This window comes from Bacillus rossius, chromosome 7 (assembly GCF_032445375.1).
Source record: "Bacillus rossius redtenbacheri isolate Brsri chromosome 7, Brsri_v3, whole genome shotgun sequence".
In the NCBI taxonomy this organism is placed as follows: Eukaryota; Metazoa; Arthropoda; class Insecta; order Phasmatodea; family Bacillidae; genus Bacillus; species Bacillus rossius.
In genome coordinates, this window is record NC_086335.1 from 39,395,923 (window position 1) to 39,415,188 (window position 19,266).

The following is a 19,266-nucleotide window of genomic DNA, read 5'->3' on the forward strand; positions in this document are numbered from 1 at the left end:
TTAATACTGGTCCATATAATTGAAAACTTGTATTTATTGTTAATATTGGTGATATAAAGTGTGCTTACAAATTTTATCAAGTGTAATTTCAAGTAAGGTTATGTTTACGTATGTATAACTATGCCAGGTTGCGTGTAAGCTTCAATTGTATTTGACAGGGAGTGTCTATGGATGGGTTAGTAGTTTCATGGGATTGTTTGTGAGGTTTTTCCTGTATGTATAATTTATTTTCGTTATAAATTATAAATTATTAAATTATTATTATTTAAAAATCAATTAAAAATAATGTCTTAGGATAAACATTTAACATGTTTATTAATTTTCATTATTAATTAAAATTCATTTCGATTATTTTAATAAATTAAAATTTTTTAATGCACGTGCTTTCATTAATATTATATATTGAGTACTTATTTTTTTTATTTGAAATAATTTAAACCTTACCAACCGTGTTTATAACAACAATACAGTCCTTTTATGTTTTATTTCTATTAATTATTTGCATGTAAAATTAAAGCTAGTTTTTTTATTATGCCATTTAAGTATAACTTCTAACGTGCGTATAAGTAAATGCACCCAATTTTATTTTTCATTATCTCATCATTACTATCAGGTAACGAATAATTCATGTAAATTTACACTATAGGCTACATATCTTGTATTTGGTTCTGTCACAAACATATTTAAAAGACATTCACTAAGAGTTATTAAATGAGCGTAAAATTCGCGCAATTCCTTGTATTTGTCATCACTTGCGCAGAAATTATATCACACTCAAGAAATATATATCTCTTATAAACTATTTGGGACAGAGCAACAAATGCAAAAAAGGTAAAGTGTTAAATTTAAAGAAAAATACCTTAACTGATAGTAATGATGTGAAAAAGAAAAAAATGTTAACATGTCTTGTGAGACCCCATCTTACACATCATTCTCTAAGAACGAATGATTGAAAAAGTGCTTCGCGTGTTGTCAAGATTGAAGTAATTAGAGTAGAAGAGAGTTGATGAGACGAGAATGAAGCATCACAGGAATGATTTATGTTATGGGGATAAGGGGTTGCAAACGCGAATTGCCTCGAGGAAGCCCACTGACTAACAGTAATAGTAATGTCCGCTACATTTCCAAATTCGGTGCAAGTACTGCATTATTATTATTTTTATTCTTAAAAAAAAAGTCAAACCATATTTAAATTTCAAGTCAGTACCACCATACGTTTATGAGCAAAATTATTTGGTACATACAAAGGGATTGTATTGTCAGATTCGAGTTAGTTATCTCATAAGATAACACCAAAAAAATTACCATGTGATTATTTGAAAACCATATGCATAAACGTCCACTTTCTTTATAAACTTTAAAGAATTATTCTTAATATTAATTAGCTTTATAAGAAAAAATTATCCTTCCGAAAATGAAGCCGTTTCTCCTTTCACTGCGTATTCCTGCCGGTGACTGGGTTAGTGACAGCTGAACTTCTCAAGCGAGAGTCCTGAAAATGTGCATCTAAAAGTGAACCAGCTAGAGCTCTCGATGCGAAGATTCTTTTCTCCCAGCAGTGACAGCTCACAAAACAATTCTTTTTCTTTCCGTGCTCGCTCACAAGTTGAAAGTTGCACGGCGTGGAAGGTCTGTGAAGAAATGTCCCACAGCCACAAGAAATGTTTTTGCCCGTGGCAATGGAAGTTTGAAAGCCTTTGTGAAAACGAGAGTCTTCTTTTGCATGAAGTGGCCTTTAAACTTTTGATTAACTGTTTCGTAGGGAGTTGATTGTTCCGGTACAGCCTGTGTTAGGTATATGACATTTTCAAATCTCACTGATCTCAAAAGTAGTACGAATGGTCTATGTCACTTGTTCGGTACACATGTATTACTTTATTTTATTGACACTATAACTCCCGTTATTTTGCGCTAATTACTACTACCACTCTAAGAGATGAAAAAATTTTATCAGTGGACTGATTCCTTTTTTCTATTTCAACAGCACTTTGCTGGAATCACAATGTTATGACGGCGGCGTGTGAAGATTTTTCACCAATCACGTTCGACACATTTATGACGTCAACGCAACATAAATGGCGGACGCGAACGAATTCCCGATTGTTATTTTTTTCCTATTTCCATCGCAGCGCTGGCACGGCGACACTGAAATGCGTGTCAGAATTTTGTTTTCGAAAGATGGTTAAACTTGTGCATTGTAATTGTATTATTGTACTTTTTTTTAGGTTTTTTTATTACATTTATTTCTTGAAACTCTGAAATATGTTTTCTCACAGTGATTTTATTTTTGCAGTGAAATGTTGAATTTGACTTTAAACATCTGTTAACATATGTTTAAAAAAAAAACGTAGATGCCTGCCGTCTATGTTTGGTACGTATGCAACAGCCAAAAAAAAAAAAAAAAAAAAAATAGCTACAATAATTTATTTTTGTTTGTCGCGAGGGTGAAAACAGACTGCACTCAATGACGCGATTAATTTCTGTCGCATCGCCGTCATCGCATCGCGTCGTCGCGCTATTGTGGTTCCAGCATGAACGTGTCTGGGCTGCCAGACTCCGTGCGGACCTCCGGGTGTTAAACGCTCCATTCACAAACCACTCAACATTTATCAAAAGCATCTGAATACGAATAGCATTCAAGAGCCATTGCACTTGTCTATGCTAGTTTAGTTTCGTGGTTTCGTCTACAACGCGTAATTTTGAAGTGAAACTTCTTTTGCTGATACGGCTACAATTTTCGAGCGTTACGAAAGTTCCGATAGCACGAGGGCAATAATTAGGTACATGGCAGGGGAGGAGGAGACGGCAGGGGAGAGAGGTATAAATAACGCAGCACACTTCCTTGCTTGCACTCTTGCATTATTTCACATCTGCATGCTTGCACCCGTGCATTCTTGCATACTTGAGTATTTCAAACTCGCATACTGCTCAGTAGCATAATTTAGCGTTCGCATACTTGCATATTATTGTTATTTTTATCTGCGACCTGAGCCCAAGAGAATTATGTTTCCAATACCTAATAATTAGGGACCGGAAAAATTCGCGGGTACAATGACCTGTAGGATGAACTCCATAGTTCTACGTACACTCGGTCAAATGCTACCCACTCATTGGTTGCTGTCTTGTGAGACGTTCCAGCGTAGCAGCCTGTGATTCGATAAAGCTTTGGTTGGGTGTTTCTCATTGGCCCAGAGTCATCCAGGTGAGTTGTGAGCCAATAGCAGAGGCAGCACTGAGGTATAACGATTTGTATTTTAGCCTACCGCGAAATGATTTCGCGAATATTTCCGGTCTCTACTAATAATATAATAAGCTACAAGTTCCACTAATTTCGTGAGTGGACTCTACGCACACCTTTTTTGAAAAGAGAAATAATTCTTAAATGGGTGTTTTCGCGGACGTGTTTAGGTATGAATGATTCTAATCACAGTATTGCGCGTGGTGTGGGGAAGTGTAAAGAGCCTGCCATGGACCTGCAGGGCCCCAAAGAGGCACAGACCGCACGCCAGCGCGTAGAGGCGAAGAGACGCGTGGCGCCCGGGCCAGTGTCGCCCTTAGCGCGAGGCGCCGTAAGGCTCCAGGGGCGCCCTGAGCCGAGAAAGGGCCAGTGGTTGGCTAATGGGCGCCCCTGGTGGTCTCCGGGGACAGGGGGAAGGGGGAAAGGCTGCGCCCCCAATCTCACGGCCGCCTTTGAGCCACGAGGGGGCGCCGGGGGAATTACGAGCCCATTAGTTTGGCGGGGCGGCGGGGACTAAGTAAGTCCTCCCAGCCCGAGCGGGTCGAGCGGAGACTCGGGAAGTGTGCGGTCTCCCGTCACCTGGGGCGCGGCGTTACCCGACAAACACTCCTCCCGCCCCTCCCACCCCTCCCCATCCTCATCATTCTCCACCGACAGACCTCAAATCTCTATTCCCAGTCACGTGGCTTTGTTTAACATTTCATCATTCGTGGGATTATGTACATCAAGCATAAAGAATTGCGATTTCAATAAAAAAAACTGGTTGTCTGTAAAGTCGGTTTACGGACGATAGTTTAACGTGACAACGTCATAAAAAAACATTGATGAAATGATTCCATACTTTTATGAGAAAAATTGAATCATTTTTATTGAATTATCACTATTTTGTATGGATACAAAGAAGGAGTGAAATGAAATCTACAATTTAATTGATAAATTTACTTTTATTTGCACTCATTAATTCAAATATGTTTATTACTTTAACGAACAGATTATTTTAACTACAACTTTTATACATGTTTGCTATTTAACTTCTTCCAATCTGTGTTATTCTGTTAAGGATAGGACGATGATAGGAAAAGTAGGAAACGAATGGGAGTGTTTCAAGTTTAATGTGCCTCGAAAAAGTCAAATCGATTTTTTTTCCAATCGAGTGGAAGAGAGATAGATGCGGCGCAAGCGTACAATGAGCGTAACGGGACACAGAATAACGGGGCAATGTACGTAACGGGACACAGCGTAACGGGACAATGTGCTTAATGGGACACAGCGTAACGGGACAATGTGCGTAACGGGAAACTTTTTTGTGCATGCAGCCGGCGTTCATCGATTTATTATACGTTTTCACGTCAGTAAATTTGTTACGTATACAAACAACACCAGACCCTCCCGTGTGGTTGGTGCGAAATAAGTCCATATTGTCACCAGATCATTGATATGAAAAACACATAATGACATACACACACATGGGTAATAGTAGAACAAAAAAATAACATTCATGATACTTAATACTCTGTGGTTGAATTTAAAACACTTGAAGGACGTAGTGACGTAGTAAATCTAACGTGTGTATCACATAGTGTAAAAAGAACTTCATTTTTCGCGCACTGAATATTCAGCAGACAGTAGTCGCCCACGGCCAGTTCACTTCGAGCGGACGTAATAAACTATCTTGTTGTTTTACTTGGCTTTTGTTTAGCCTTCACAAACTATTCATGTGAGATACAAATGCCTAAAATACCGTGTTTACGGATTTTATGTCTGTTCCTTCTATAGCTTAAGTCACTCTAGAAAGAAATTGGCTAGCAAAACAAACCTTAGCTGTATAACAACTTGAAACGAACTCGATGAGAAGAATCATGATATTGTCATCAATAAGTGTTCTTAAACAAAAACACATCAGCGATGTTTTGGAGTTTAACTTCACGTTTACCAAAAGGGTCGTGTAAATCTTTCTCATTTGGATTTCAATTATTATTAACATGGCGAAGACTGCACACTTTAACTCCCCTTTTCCTAGATCCAGGAATAAATATCTACTTACAACCGTTAAACAGTATTAAAAAAAGTTTTCAAGGTCATGGAAAGTTCAAACAGTATACTTTAAAAAGTGGACGAACGTCATACCGGGAATTTCACAGGTTTTCTGTGACAGACAAATTACTCCTCCAAATTACATCAACTGCAAAAAACTTTTGAACACACCGGACATGCTTTCTTAAGGAAAATAGAAAAACATTCATATTGAAAAATTTTCAATACTGCATGTACCTATTCGATAAAGCTTAAAAATATTATCCCTGGTTCTATTTTTTGGAGTTTTTTTTACCAAAAATTTTAGTTCAGAACATTAATATGCCAAGCATCTGCTACATATTTTCTGCATGAAGATTGTAAGTTACTTAATTTTTTTAACGAAACATTTAAAGTTCGCAAGTGTTTCATAAGTATATAAGTAACATTATATATCTTAATATATATAGGTCCATTAGTTGAATGGTTATGAGTGACTGAATTATCAGTGTTGGATAAAACATTGGAACTTTAAATATGTTCTAATATAACTTCCCTTAATCGAGAGACATTATATCCTCGCCTTCTTTGTTCTGTTTTAATCATAGTTATGTCATTAAGTGGCACAGACCACTACCATCTCGGAATTTTCAAGTAATAAGTTGCATCTTGTAGTGCATATTTAGTACTACACATTAGTGATCCAAAGAGCACCGACCCTAGCATTCCCCTCTTACTGACGTCAACGTTCACTGTCAAGAGTAATTATTATTTTTGCAGTTGTACGGGTTAATAACCAATTATTATTATTATTATTATTTACTCGCTGCAATAACAAGCCTGGAGCCTGTTAATTTATATCACATTGCAAAAAAAAAAAACAGAAAAAAAATAACATTAAATCAATTATTTATGCTTTATCGCGATAAATAACAAGTAAATACGCCAATAAAGAAAATAAAGGTAGTACAAATTAATAATTACAAATGGGCGTTGACCGTTGGCCGTTAGGTGAGAACTTCTGTTTCAATTATTTCCACTGATCCAAGCAGTATCTCCTCGTTATTTCTACTTAACTCATCGATGTTCATTTTATTACTATGTGGATTTTGAGATTTTAGCATCTGACGGATGGTAAAAGCTTATCCATCTTAAAGGCTCGGTATCATACTACATGTTGATTTTTTTTCATTTTATCTTTATGGCTTTCATTTAAGGGTGCTTTCTGAAATCCTGACCCAGTAGGTACCTCCCTTGCATTAATTTTTATGTGACCAACATTTTCATCCAGTTCACTAATAAAGGGGTGTAAAAAGTCGAGCAAGTGTTCGTAATTAATACAACTCGTGCGACTTTTTTTACAACCATCATGTTTAACTTAGTGAAAACTTGAAAAATATCAGTGACTAAACCTCAAATGCAAATGAGGTATCGTGCCAGAGTTTCAGAAAAAAAACCTTACAAAAATTTAATGACTAGAAAATTTAAAATATATATATATATATCAACATGGCATGTGAAACCTCGCTGTATAGTATGAACATGTTTGCATAGGAAATCCCATCTTCAATGCGGGAACGAAGAATAAATTGCATAAACTTTTCGTCAACATCGAGTTCATTGCATACAAATAGTGGTGACGAGGTGAGAGCGGATAATTGACGAAATTAAGGAAACGGCAGTTTCGTGAGGAAACCCGTAGGCAGACAGCAACATCCACCACGTTTTCCAATAGCGAAAAAAAAGAAAAAAAAACGTGTTCGACCCCACCGGGAACAGAACCCGGGTCGCATTGTTGGGCGGCGAATTATAATAGACCGTTAAAAAATTTTACCTGGAATTTACGAAGAACGCTGGTTAAAAATTATCCAGGCATTTTTCGTAAATTTACTACTATCTTAACTCACTTCCTTTCAACATGATTTCAAAATATTTTCTTTTTGTAAGTTAACCAAACACATAAAAACCTGGTTAAGTTTACAGTAAGAACACACTTCTTTGTCCACGTGTGTGTTTACCTCTGTTTACAACGAAACATATAACTCGGAAGTCAAATATATGGCGTGTTTTCTACAAAGATTCAGTTATTTGAAATTACGAAGATTTTTTGTCCGATAAAAAAGCCGGTAAATTTACTATAATTTCTAATAGTAAAGCTAATCTTCCACCGCGGGCCACTGTGGATGTGGGAGCTTCACAGTCCAGGTTTAATCATACATGTCACATATTTTTTAAATCATAAGAATTTTCTATATAAATGATTAATTTTACACCTCAGTGCAGAGAAATCTTCATTTACATTCATGGCATGGCATAAGCGGCCAAAATTTTCATTCAGTTAACTTTGATTATTCATACTGTAAAAAAATACTATACTTAGAAAGCTATTTGAAAATATGGCTCAATGAAGAAATATTTTTAAATAGTATTTCTTGAAAAAAAATTACATAATATTATAGATAATATTGATGATTAGGTGAAAGAATTTTCCCCCCAAAATATAACAAATTCTTATTTTATTTTGAATCACGTAGCAGTTCTAATAATTCAGTACAAAATGGGGATTTTAAATATTTGTAAAATGCCTGTAACTCAAAAGCTAGGACTTTTTTAATATAATTATTTTTGGTTTCATTTAAAATTATAATTAATTGGTCTATCAACTGTTTTCGGCTTTGATTGGGTTCTTAGACGTGATGTGTGTGCTTAGAAAAGACAATGCACTTGCATATCCAAACAAACAAGTTAGGAAGTTATAAAGGATGTTATATAGACTTTTCGTTAACATTTAAAAATTTTCGTATGTTTATGTCTGGTTTTGAAAAGGTTTCACATTAAAAATAGCGCCAAGTTTGGTCACAAAGCGATTTGCGATACTGTCCACTGCACTGCTGTCTCCCTGCTGCGAGACACGACAGTAGGAGTAGATGTAACAAGTCTCCGTGTTACATAATGCATGCTTCTAAAAGCACTCTTGCTCTATGTATATTTATACAACATGCGTCACCGTCACATTGTCGACTGTCGTCACAATACAAGACACGCTTGTATAAAAGTGTTCATATGATATTTAAATTCCTTTTCCGAGTTTAACGAACAAATTGCAATAGAAACCTGCAAGTGATCTAATCTAGCGTGGAAATTTTTATTTTTATTTTACTTTTGCGGATCTTATTATACGGCTGCGCTAATGCAAATGAACTTGCTCCGTAGCATAAAATTTGAGTTGAAATTCGTTAACTAATTGCATTTGAATTTTTTTATAAAGAGTTCTAAATCACTCAGCCGTAAGAAGTTTATTTTTTGTCTACTATGTCACATACGCTCATACGCAACTAAAAAAAGAGGGGCAGGCAAGGAATCCTATAACGGCGCATTTTTTAAACAAATGAACGATATCCAAACTTGGTTATCTTGGATTTGAATCAGTCCATGCAGAAAGGGTTTAAGTCTTTAATCTGTGCACGTTAGTTTGGCCTTAGAAAAAATATCCTGAAATGTTTTTTTATATAAAACAGATACGTCCGAATGCTCATAGTATAAAATAATATTTGTGTAAAGTTTTGACTTACCAATCGCTTTTCAAATCCTTTCAGCAATGACCAATTACTTTGCAGATGCTAGTAACGTTTTTATTGAAGTTGCCATAAAATTGAGTAATAAGACCTTTTAATTTTTTATATTATTTACTGAATAGGCTATGATATGGACTATGAAATCTTGGCGTGAATTAATAACATAAAAATCATGTGGTAAACGAATTCAAATAAACTGTTTTTATGTAGTTTTTATCAAAAAATTCTTTATCGATAATAAAATATATAAAAATATTTAGTATTCCCAAAACTCTAAAAAAATACTCATATTCTAAAATTTTGATAAAAACAAGCATTTTATTCATTTGTAAATGATATCAGAAAAATAAAATTAAAAACTATCAAAAAGATAATACACAAATAGCTAATTCAAAATCGTTCCTGCCAGCTTTTAAATAAAAAATTTCCCTTAAATTTCATAAACATATAACGAAATTATTGATAATTTTTCAAACATGAGAAAAAAGATATTATGAAGGTACCGTATGGGAAAATATAAAATTAAATGAACATTATTTTTGGGCTATTACCACCAAAATTTTTGTTTCCCTCGGCGGGGCGGTATTTTATTTTCTCTCTTTTCAGAGTAACTGGGTTGCGCTGTACTTTTCCGTGTCCTTGGCGACCCGAAGGCTTGAGGTCCTTTCTGATCGATGCCCTCAGCACAATGCTCCGCCTCCCCCCCCCCCCCCCCCAGCCCTCCGTGAACACTATTGTTCCGGCAGAAAGGACCGGTGACTCCGCCGCGGAATGCCGGCGGATGCGAAGTTCCGCATTATTCCCCCCGCGCTCACAGCAGCCGGCAGGAGCAGTGCGCGGTGGGCTGCGGTTCGTCAGGGAACATCTGTCGGCACACCCTCTTCACTCCTGAACTGCGCTGTGCATTCATATAGGTACCTGCTCCCGGGCTGCGGTTATCAGTTCAGATAGATACTTCCGAAATCGCTTCGCAATTTAGATAGATACCTACTTCTGAAACGCGCTTCGCATTCCAAATAGAAACTTTCGAAAAGCGCTTCGCATTTTAGATAGATACTTCCGAAACACGCTTCGCATTTTAGATGCATACTTACGAAACGCGCTTCGCATTTTAGATAAATGCTTCCGAAACGCGCTTTGCATTTTAGATAAATACTTCCGAAACGCGCTTTGCATTTTAGATGTATACTTCCGAAACACGCTTCGCATTTTAGATAAATGCTTCCGAAACGCGCTTCGCATTCTAAATAGAAACTTTCGAAAAGCGCTTCACATTTTAGATAGATACTTCCGAAACACGCTTCGCATTTTAGATGGATACTTCCGAAACGCGCTTCGCATTTTAGATATATACTTCTGAAACACGCTTCGCATTTTATATCGATAGGTACTTCTGAAACGCGCTTCGCATTCTAAATAGAAACTTTTGAAAAGCGCTTCGCATTTTAGATAGATACTTCCGAAACACGCTTCGCATTTTAGATGCATACTTACGAAATTTCGCTTCGCATTTTAGATAAATGCTTCCGAAACGCGCTTTGCATTTTAGATGTATACTTCCGAAACGCGCTTCGCATTTTAGATAAATGCTTCCGAAACGCGCTTTGCATTTTAGATGTATACTTCCGAAACACGCTTCTCATTTTAGATAAATGGTTCCGAAACGCCCTTCGCATTTTAAATAGATACTTCCGAAACGCGTTTCGCATTTTAGATAAATGCTTCCGAAACGCACTTTGCATTTTAGATAAATGGTTCCGAAATGCCCTTCGCATTTTAAATAGATACTTCCGAAACGCGTTTCGCATTTTAGATAGATACTTCCAGACAATGCTGAGCATTTTAGATAGATGCTATTGGATTGAGCTGCGCATTTCAAATGGTTACTATTGGACTGGGCTTTGCATTTTAGACAGATACTTCCGGACTGCGGTGCTTATTTTAAATGGTACTTCCGAAACGCGTTTCGCATTTTAGATAAATGCTTCCGAAACGCACTTTGCATTTTAGATAAATGGTTCCGAAACGCCCTTCGCATTTTTAATAGATACTTCCGAAACGCGCTTCGCATTTTAGATAGATACTTCCAGAAAATGCTGAGCATTTTAGATAGATGCTATTGGATTGAGCTGCGCATTTCAAATGGTTACTATTGGACTGGGCTTTGTATTTTAGACAGATACTTCCGGACTGCGGTGCTTATTTTAATGGTACTTCCGAAACGCGCTTCGCATTTTAGATGGATACTTACAGACTGCGCTGCGCATTAGAGATGGAAACTTCCGTATTGCACTACGCATTTAAGATATAAAATCTTGGAATGCGCTGGACATTTTTTGTTAGACACTATCGGACTACGCTGCCCATTTTATATAAATTTTTAAGAATGAATGTATCAATTGCTTTTGTTTCCACGGTGCGACTTCAAGAATTTTTCCACTCAAATTTTTATTAATGGTTCTTTAACCCAAAACCATTGTCAGTTCAAAAGTTTGTCTATATAACTTTTTTTACATGCACAATAACTGGCATATTTGTTTTACATACATGTCACATTCATAATGAAAGAAAATATATGAATGGAAACACTCAATTGAATTCGTTAGTGTGTAAAATAAGACAAATAGAGTATAATTAGGGAGGTTTATTTTTATTCTTTATAAGCTAGGAATTTACTATAACTCGCTTGATACGAAACGTATTGATTTCGGTCTAGGTTGTTTTTATGATAATCTTGCTATGGTTTCCACTATGCTGATAACAAGTTAGTGTGCTTACCGGACAGAATTTTAATTTTCCATCGTCTATGAAGTTATTGTTCAGGAAAGTTAGCCTCAAACATTTTATTTTACGTTTATTACCTCCTAGCATGTTAATTCAAACAATTATTACTATTTCATAACTAGCTTTCAAACATTTTGGCTTTGAAGCGTGGTGTCAATAGTTACGCATAAACTGGGTATTCACGCAGTAACTGTTTAAACACTATTGCATTATTCTGTAAATAAAATTATAGTACACTAGCTAAATACCCGGCGTTACCCGAACATAATATAAGAAATGTCACTACCGAGTTTCAAGTTTCAATTGAATGCACAATCTCAGTGCATCAAGGCTACGCATAAGCAAAACTGGGACACCAATGTTCAGCTTCATTTTGTGGCAAAACGTGATGGACGCACCAAACGTTAGTACGCTTCAAACTCAAGGTAACACCATCTATTGACGAAGTTCTAAACTAAACTGTTATTAGCCTAGAGCCCTGTGTAGCCGTAGCTTTAATGGCCCCGCCTACCCAGGCATACATGCAGTATGCAAGGCTTCAGAAAACACCACGTGATTTTAAACCACTCAACATATCCGGGTGGCGTCTGTTTGAGAAAAGCATTTAGGAATATGCTGAGAATAGACGAGTAGCTCTGTTCCCGGATTTCATTTTTAAACTGTATATTTAAGTGACTGAAAATAGCTGAAAAGCGTGTTTTCAGAAATATTTTTATGCATGAAACACCCGCACAGATTTTTGAAAGCATTCAAAGGAACGTGCATTACACATTTATTTTCATTTATCCGCCATATCCTATATATATTTATGCTGATCACTGACTCAGTAACGCCAAAGATGTATGTATACCTTGGAGACAAACTTATAATGAAGCACAAATATTAATTAACTTACTCCATAGAGATGTGCATAAAATAGGAAATGGAAGAGTAAAAATAGAGTAACATTTGAAATACAGCTACATAAGTGGAACACGCCTTATTTAATAAATTAAGTGTTTGTTATACATATCATTTTTCAATGGGTGCCTTAGGCATCTTACGAATAACTATTCTTATTATTACAAAAAAAAACTTACATCTCAGAAAATTTAGCTCGAATCGAAAAACAATGAAAATTTTTCTCTTAGTGGAAATTTAAGTTTCCGTCACTGGGAATCTTTTGATGATATTTTGAATTTTGTACTTATGCCCTTTTGAAAATTTTTATTTTTTAAATATGTTTATAACTTCAACGTTATAATTTACTAAAACCATCATTATTTTTCTTTTAATTATATAATATATATTTGTATGTACTAAAGTATTTTTGGCATATTTGTTTTTTTTTTGTAGTTAGGCCCCTTTTGGTTTTTATTATATATTTTTCTTCTGTAGGCACATTATTTCCTGCTGCTATTATTATCGGTAAATAGCACAGGTGCACTTAATATATATTTTTGTCGAATATTTTTTTATCACACACACACACACACACACCTATATATATATATGTGTGTGTGTGTGTGTATAAGAAAGACTTTTCTTTAGCATAAAATTAAAATAAATTCTATTTTTAATAAAATTCGTGTGTATGAAATTTAAGTGTTTGTTATTTTTGTAATTTTTCAACGGGCGCCTCGTGCGCCTCACAACCTCCTCGTAATGTTATAGTTACAGCACGACGAGAAGACTGCGCGCCAGTTCCAGAGCCTTGCGCCTAGAGGTGATACCGCGCTGGAAGCGCCAGCGAGTCTCGCACTTACCAACGCGATACACCCCTGACTCGTCTCCAACTCGCCCACCTCCTTGCCGCAGTCGACGGGGGACCCTTATTCTGTTTCCCTTCCTTCTTCCGCGTATCCCGCTGCTGAAGCATCCCCCTCCCCCCTTCACGACTTAGCCACGGCATGCCCGACTCTCGAATATTCGCTTCTCGTTCTTTCGAACAGGCCCGGGACGCGGAGGAATCCAACAATGCTTCTCGTGGATCCAGCTGGCGCTGTGTGGTTGACGTGGAACCTCCGTGGACGCGAGACCGTCGCGTCGTCGGCAACCCCGCAGCAGCCCCTGTTGCGCGCTGTTGCCGGTGCACAGAACACATATTTTCTGCACTCTTAGAAAAAAAATTCCCTTCGGGAACCAGTTGCCGAGAAATATTTCGTCATACTGCAAAGGAAGATATTGTAACTTTGTACAACTCATGGCTATGGTTATTTATGCAGATATTAAATACGTTTATTTCGAGATAATTCCAAGCATCTATTGCAAAAGTTGGCACATAATTTTATATTTTAATTGATAAATCTCTAAGGCATATTTTTTTTTAAACCTTGGAAAAGATAATAGAATATTCAACAATTTGGCTATAATTTTTTTTTTCATGCGCTGTTAATACTGGAAATCTATTGAGGGAACAGTTTAAAAATAACTTTAACTATTGGTGGTACTGAGAAAGCACAAAGGTTATATATCTGGGTAAGAGTGCGAACCCAGTATTGAAGGTAACAATATTTTGTGTCGATAAAAATTTTTTCATGTAAATTAAAAAATTCACAGATATCTGTAATTTTACGTGAATATTTCTGTTCCATTTGCAAAAAAAAAAAAACAATTAAAATGAACTCTCGCACTAAAATCTAGTACTTTTCGTATAAATTCATAAGACAAGTGTTCTATTGCGTTTACCTACGCGTCTTGAAGTTTTTTCTTTAAATTCCAAATACTGTAAGAGAGAAAATGTTTCCCCTTTTAACAATGTAGGTATTCAAATCAGTTTGGTCCTTTTTTTCAACAGCAACAATTAAATATAATTTTTAGCTGAGGTATCAAACAAAATATTATAAATATTAAAAATCTTACAAACGCCTTTTGTAAAGTTGGACTACTTTGAACAAAAAATTGAAATACTTTTCATTTACATATTTTACTGTTTTAGAAGAAACATTTATTTTTAATGGGTAATAAAATATTAATTATTTATATTTTTTCCCTCATGAGGTAAAAATAAAAATAAATGTTGAAATATGATTTTTTATTCCTATATAAATTCTTTTGTAATAATAAACATTATTTTAAATCAATAAGTGTGTCAAGTGTAATACTTAAAGTTCTGGGATTTTATTTCCCTTCGAAACTATGTTTGGAAGCCTTAAAATAACACGTTTACAACTCGTTACTACAGTTGTTACATTTTTTGTTTTTATTTTTTTTCAGTGGCTTTAAATTTGAATTTCATTAATAAGAGCATAACAATGTCGTCAAACTGTCTTAATAGTGTAGGAAAAAAATAGAAAAGAACAATCTAGTAAGTTTTATTTATATCACTTTGTACGAAGTTATAATACTCTTGTATAGACAGAATGTCCATAAAAGATTTTACCAGTTATAAATTTTAATAGTATCAACTGTAAACGTTGTAGAGTTTTTGTACAAGGTGACGATTAAAGAGTAACTTAAACAGTTTAGATAAGCGTATGCGCGAGTACTGCTTTGTTGTTTTCCCGCTTGCAGCGCCACCTAAGCAAAATGACGATTAGTAGAGGGTGAACCTTTGAAATTTATTTGGCAACAGTATGGAGCCCGTCCCAATTGGAATCTCTTTATACGAGAGTGGTTGGACGTTGAAGTCCCTGACCGTTGGAATGGGCGTAATGGTCGAGACGACAGAGCTCTTTTACGCTGGCCGCCACGTTAACCTGACGTAACGACCTGCGATTTTTTTTTTCCTTTGGTGCTTTATAAAAGATGGCGTCTACGTTTCGCCGCTACCGAATGATTTGCCAGAGTTGAGACACAGAATTGAAGAGGCTGTTGCTTTCATTACTCCGGACTTGTTAATCAAATTGCGGGTAAAATTGGACTTTAGGTTGGATGTGTGCCGTATAACTAAATATGTAAGAAAAAATAGGTTATTTTACCTGAAATTTCATGTATGATTAGTTTAAAATAGTATAATTAAAATTTTATAATATACCATTGAAACTGGATGATTATTTTTCTTATAGATACCAACTTTCCTAGTAAAACCACAATATGTGTCGCATATCTTCCTAAAACTCATCCTTATCAGCACCGTGCTCATAGGGTTCCTCATTGGCATCCACAACGAATCCTTAGCGAGTCTTCTATCTTCTTAAGGTTTCGTGCACACTATAAATAACATAAATATTCATGCAAAAAAAAGCAGATATTTTATAAACTTGTACATTTATATGAACACAACCATACCACTACAAAATAGTGTTTGCAGTCACACTCGGTTTGGATTCTTGCACGGGCACTTCTGCTTTGTGTGGTCCCAGTACCTCCAATAGTTAAAGTTATTTGTAAACCGTGCCCTGAATAGCTTTCCAGTACAATAGTAAGCATAATAAAACAAACAAAATGTCGAATTATTGAATATTTCATTATATTCTACGTAGTTTTTTTTTAATATATGCTTGAATGAAACTTCAAGAAAAATATTAAATTATGCGCCAATTTTTGTAAGAAATGTTCGGTATTATTTCGGAAAAAGTGTATTTTATATGAAAATTAACCAGAGCCATGTGTTGTACAGAGTTACAATATATTTATTGTAGTGTTATAATCCATTTCTTTGACAACTGGTTTCCAAAGGAATCTTTTGTAAATTTTTTTTGTAAAAAATAAAGAACCATTTTTCCCTCCCACATATACGTAATCATTAGAGACCTGAAAAATTCGCGGGTTCATTTCGTGTTATGCTAAAATGCAAATAATTATACCTTAGTGCGGCTTCTGCGATTGGTTCACTGTTAATCTGGAGGACTGAGGGCCAATTAGAGACCCTCACTCATAGAAGTGTCGAATCACAGGCCACCCAGTCGAGACGACTCGCAAGTCAGCAGCCTAATGTACAGTTGGCGTTTGCCCGAGTGTGTAGAGGATATTGGAGTTTTATCCTGAAGTTCATTTAACCCGCGAATTTTTTCCGGTCTCTAGTAATCATGTCTTGATGTTCTGTCTGTTGAACTCAAGGCCGTGGTCCGAAGCAGAGGAGCGCTAAGAGACTCGGGGCTCACCTGGAAGCCGTCGTAGGTCCACGAGCCGAACTTCATGACGCACGTCTGCTCGTCGAAGGGGAAGTACTCGACGTCGATCTCGCACGAGGACTTGTAGATGGCGGGCGGCTTCCACTCGACGCGGCCCGTGTAGTTGAGCGTGGCCTTGGTGGCCAAGGTCACCTCGAAGTTGCCGTCGGCGCTGCGGGGCATCCACGCACACAAACTTAGAAACGCACTACTTAGGCTTGTAACAGTCACAACTTAGAAAGTCAATTTATAACTGTCATAACTTGGAACACGTAACTCAGAATCGTCACAACTTAGAAACGCGAAACTTGGAAAATTCTAGAGTAAGATGGGGCAAGATTGCGCGTCGGGTAAGAGTGCGCACGTGCTGTTTCTCCATGAACTATTTTCCGCAGTTGGTCACAGTGTTTTGCTGGATGAAGGTGACATGGCGGATAGAAAGTTGGTGTAGTGTAATTGAAGTGCGCCAGTTACTTGCTTCATTATGAGGTATGTACGATTTTCACACACATTTATCTAATATTGTCCTTCGCGAACTTAAGCTATACTATATTTTGTGTTTCTAAGTTCTGTTTCTAAGTTGTTTGTTTCTAGGTTATGAAAGCGACCTGGAGCTGCGAGATCACACGCCAAACAACTGTCAGGTAAAAAATAAAATCTGAGCTAGTCTTCCGGTGCTCGCCATAGATGTGTAACATCTAACCCCGGCAACTAGTATATTCACGTGTTCTCGTGTTGCAAATTCACTCATAATATTAAACCATGATTCAGAGGTTAACGTAGAATTCTTTAAAGTAATGTCGAGCGTGATAATAAAATAATTGAGTTTTCGACTGCATTTCTAGACGCGAATAACGCTTAGTTTCCGCAACCAACGCTATAATTCGCTGCCGGGGCAGCTACCGAACGTTGACTATCAAATCATTCGATTTGCTGACAAAAATTTTAAAATACATAATGACACGGCTCCATTAAAAGCGAAAAAACACTTGAAAAATACTAAATCCCGGCTTTGGACTGGAAAAAGGAAATCTTTATTGCGATTTCGGTAGTGTAAAGTTTTCCATTGTATGCAGCCGAGAAATGTTCTGGGTTCCAAATTCTTGACAGCATACAGGCGTGTTTTTATTTATAGCATCAATCGCCATCGACAGTTATATATATATATATATTTCTTTGCGGTAATTCGCCTTTGGAGAGCTTTATCTCTTCCGTGCTGTATTCTGAAACTTCGAAGACAGAAAAAAAAAAAAAAAGAGGTAACTTTGCACCAGGCACATCAATCGTCTCCTCTGCTGTCACTGCTCGTTTCTGTATACTGCAGCTCGGAGGCTTGCAACCAAACTTCGAGCTTTGCCCCGACAAGAGGTTGGCAGCTCTCTGTGGAGTGAGCGGGAAGGGAAAGGGGAGGGGGGGGGGGGAGAGAACCAAAGAACAAAACAAAAACATCCATCTCCCCAGAAGAAGAAAAAAAATGGGATTGGCATGTCCGTTGTGTGCCGTCTCACACAAAGAGGCGCTTCGGCATCTGAGTGACGTTTCCTGCCAACTCCGCGGATGTATCTATACGTATAGCTGCGTCCCCTAGAATACGTTGGAACTTCGACCACTCGGGGAGCAAACGCGATGAAGCTCGTCTAAACAAAGTTACGTGGATGTACCTCTTTGACACTCGCTTCTTTTTTTCTCATTTCTGACAGAAAACCATAGAAATATTTACACACGCCACTCAAAAAGAAAACGTTGTCTACCACCTGGAGATTTTGTTCAGGCGTGTGACCAAGTGTTGATTGCGAGGAATTAATGAAAGTGCGCATTTTATAACATCGATATTTTAAGGAGGATAGATATTGTACACACGGACCTAGATGGTGCTTGTCTATTTAAGATTTATATTTATTTTCAGAAGTCAAACAGAAAAACAAAATAAGTTTGTTTCTTGCTTGATTACCTAATCGCCTTAAATTTATCTGCGGAATTCGAGGAAGTAGCATTTTTTGTAAAATATCTTGCCACATTACACTAATATCGGTAACTCTCATAAATATGGTGGCGCAGTCGACACTATTGCGCTAGGTTGCTCGGTGCATATCTGAAAGTTATTATGTAAAAATAAACAGATTGTTAAAGAAGTGTAAAAAGGAAAATTAAAACGAACAAATAAATGTGATCGTGTTGTTAACACAATCCTGATAAAACTTGGTTCAAAATACCTTTTTAATACATTTTGTCAAGAAACGTTCGCAAACTTATTATTTGTGAATATCTTCTAATATTTACAACTGTAGATGCTCGTGTTAAATATTGCAGTAGCAGAAAATATACTTTTTTTTTTGTAAAATAATGTTAATATTTCAGTTTTTAATGCAGAAACAAACTTTCAAGGAGACTTTTACATTTATAATTTAGTTTAAAAACGCATCTAAAATCCAAATAAAATTGTTGTGCTTTCCACCGGGAGTTTTGTTTTCTCAAAGCCCCGCAGAGCATAGCTTGGCTAGTCGTTCCCTTCTTCCAAGCTTCAAGATAGCATTATCTTATGCTGGTGTTTCGAAATATGTGTTCTTACACGGTTATAAATCACAGTAAGTACACTGAATATTCAAATATTATATATATGTAT

General features: G+C 36.5%; 1 protein-coding gene across 1 annotated transcript in view; it reads right to left on the reverse strand.

The window, feature by feature from the left end:
* The window catches only part of LOC134533862 (acetylcholine receptor subunit alpha-like), a gene marked incomplete at its 5' end in the record, with an annotated part of 140,720 nt that overhangs the window by 25,453 nt on the left and 96,001 nt on the right, over positions 1–19,266 (reverse strand). Inside the window, 1 exon segment of the mRNA XM_063371564.1 lies at positions 16,635–16,815. Coding sequence (XP_063227634.1) covers positions 16,635–16,815 — 181 coding nt within the window.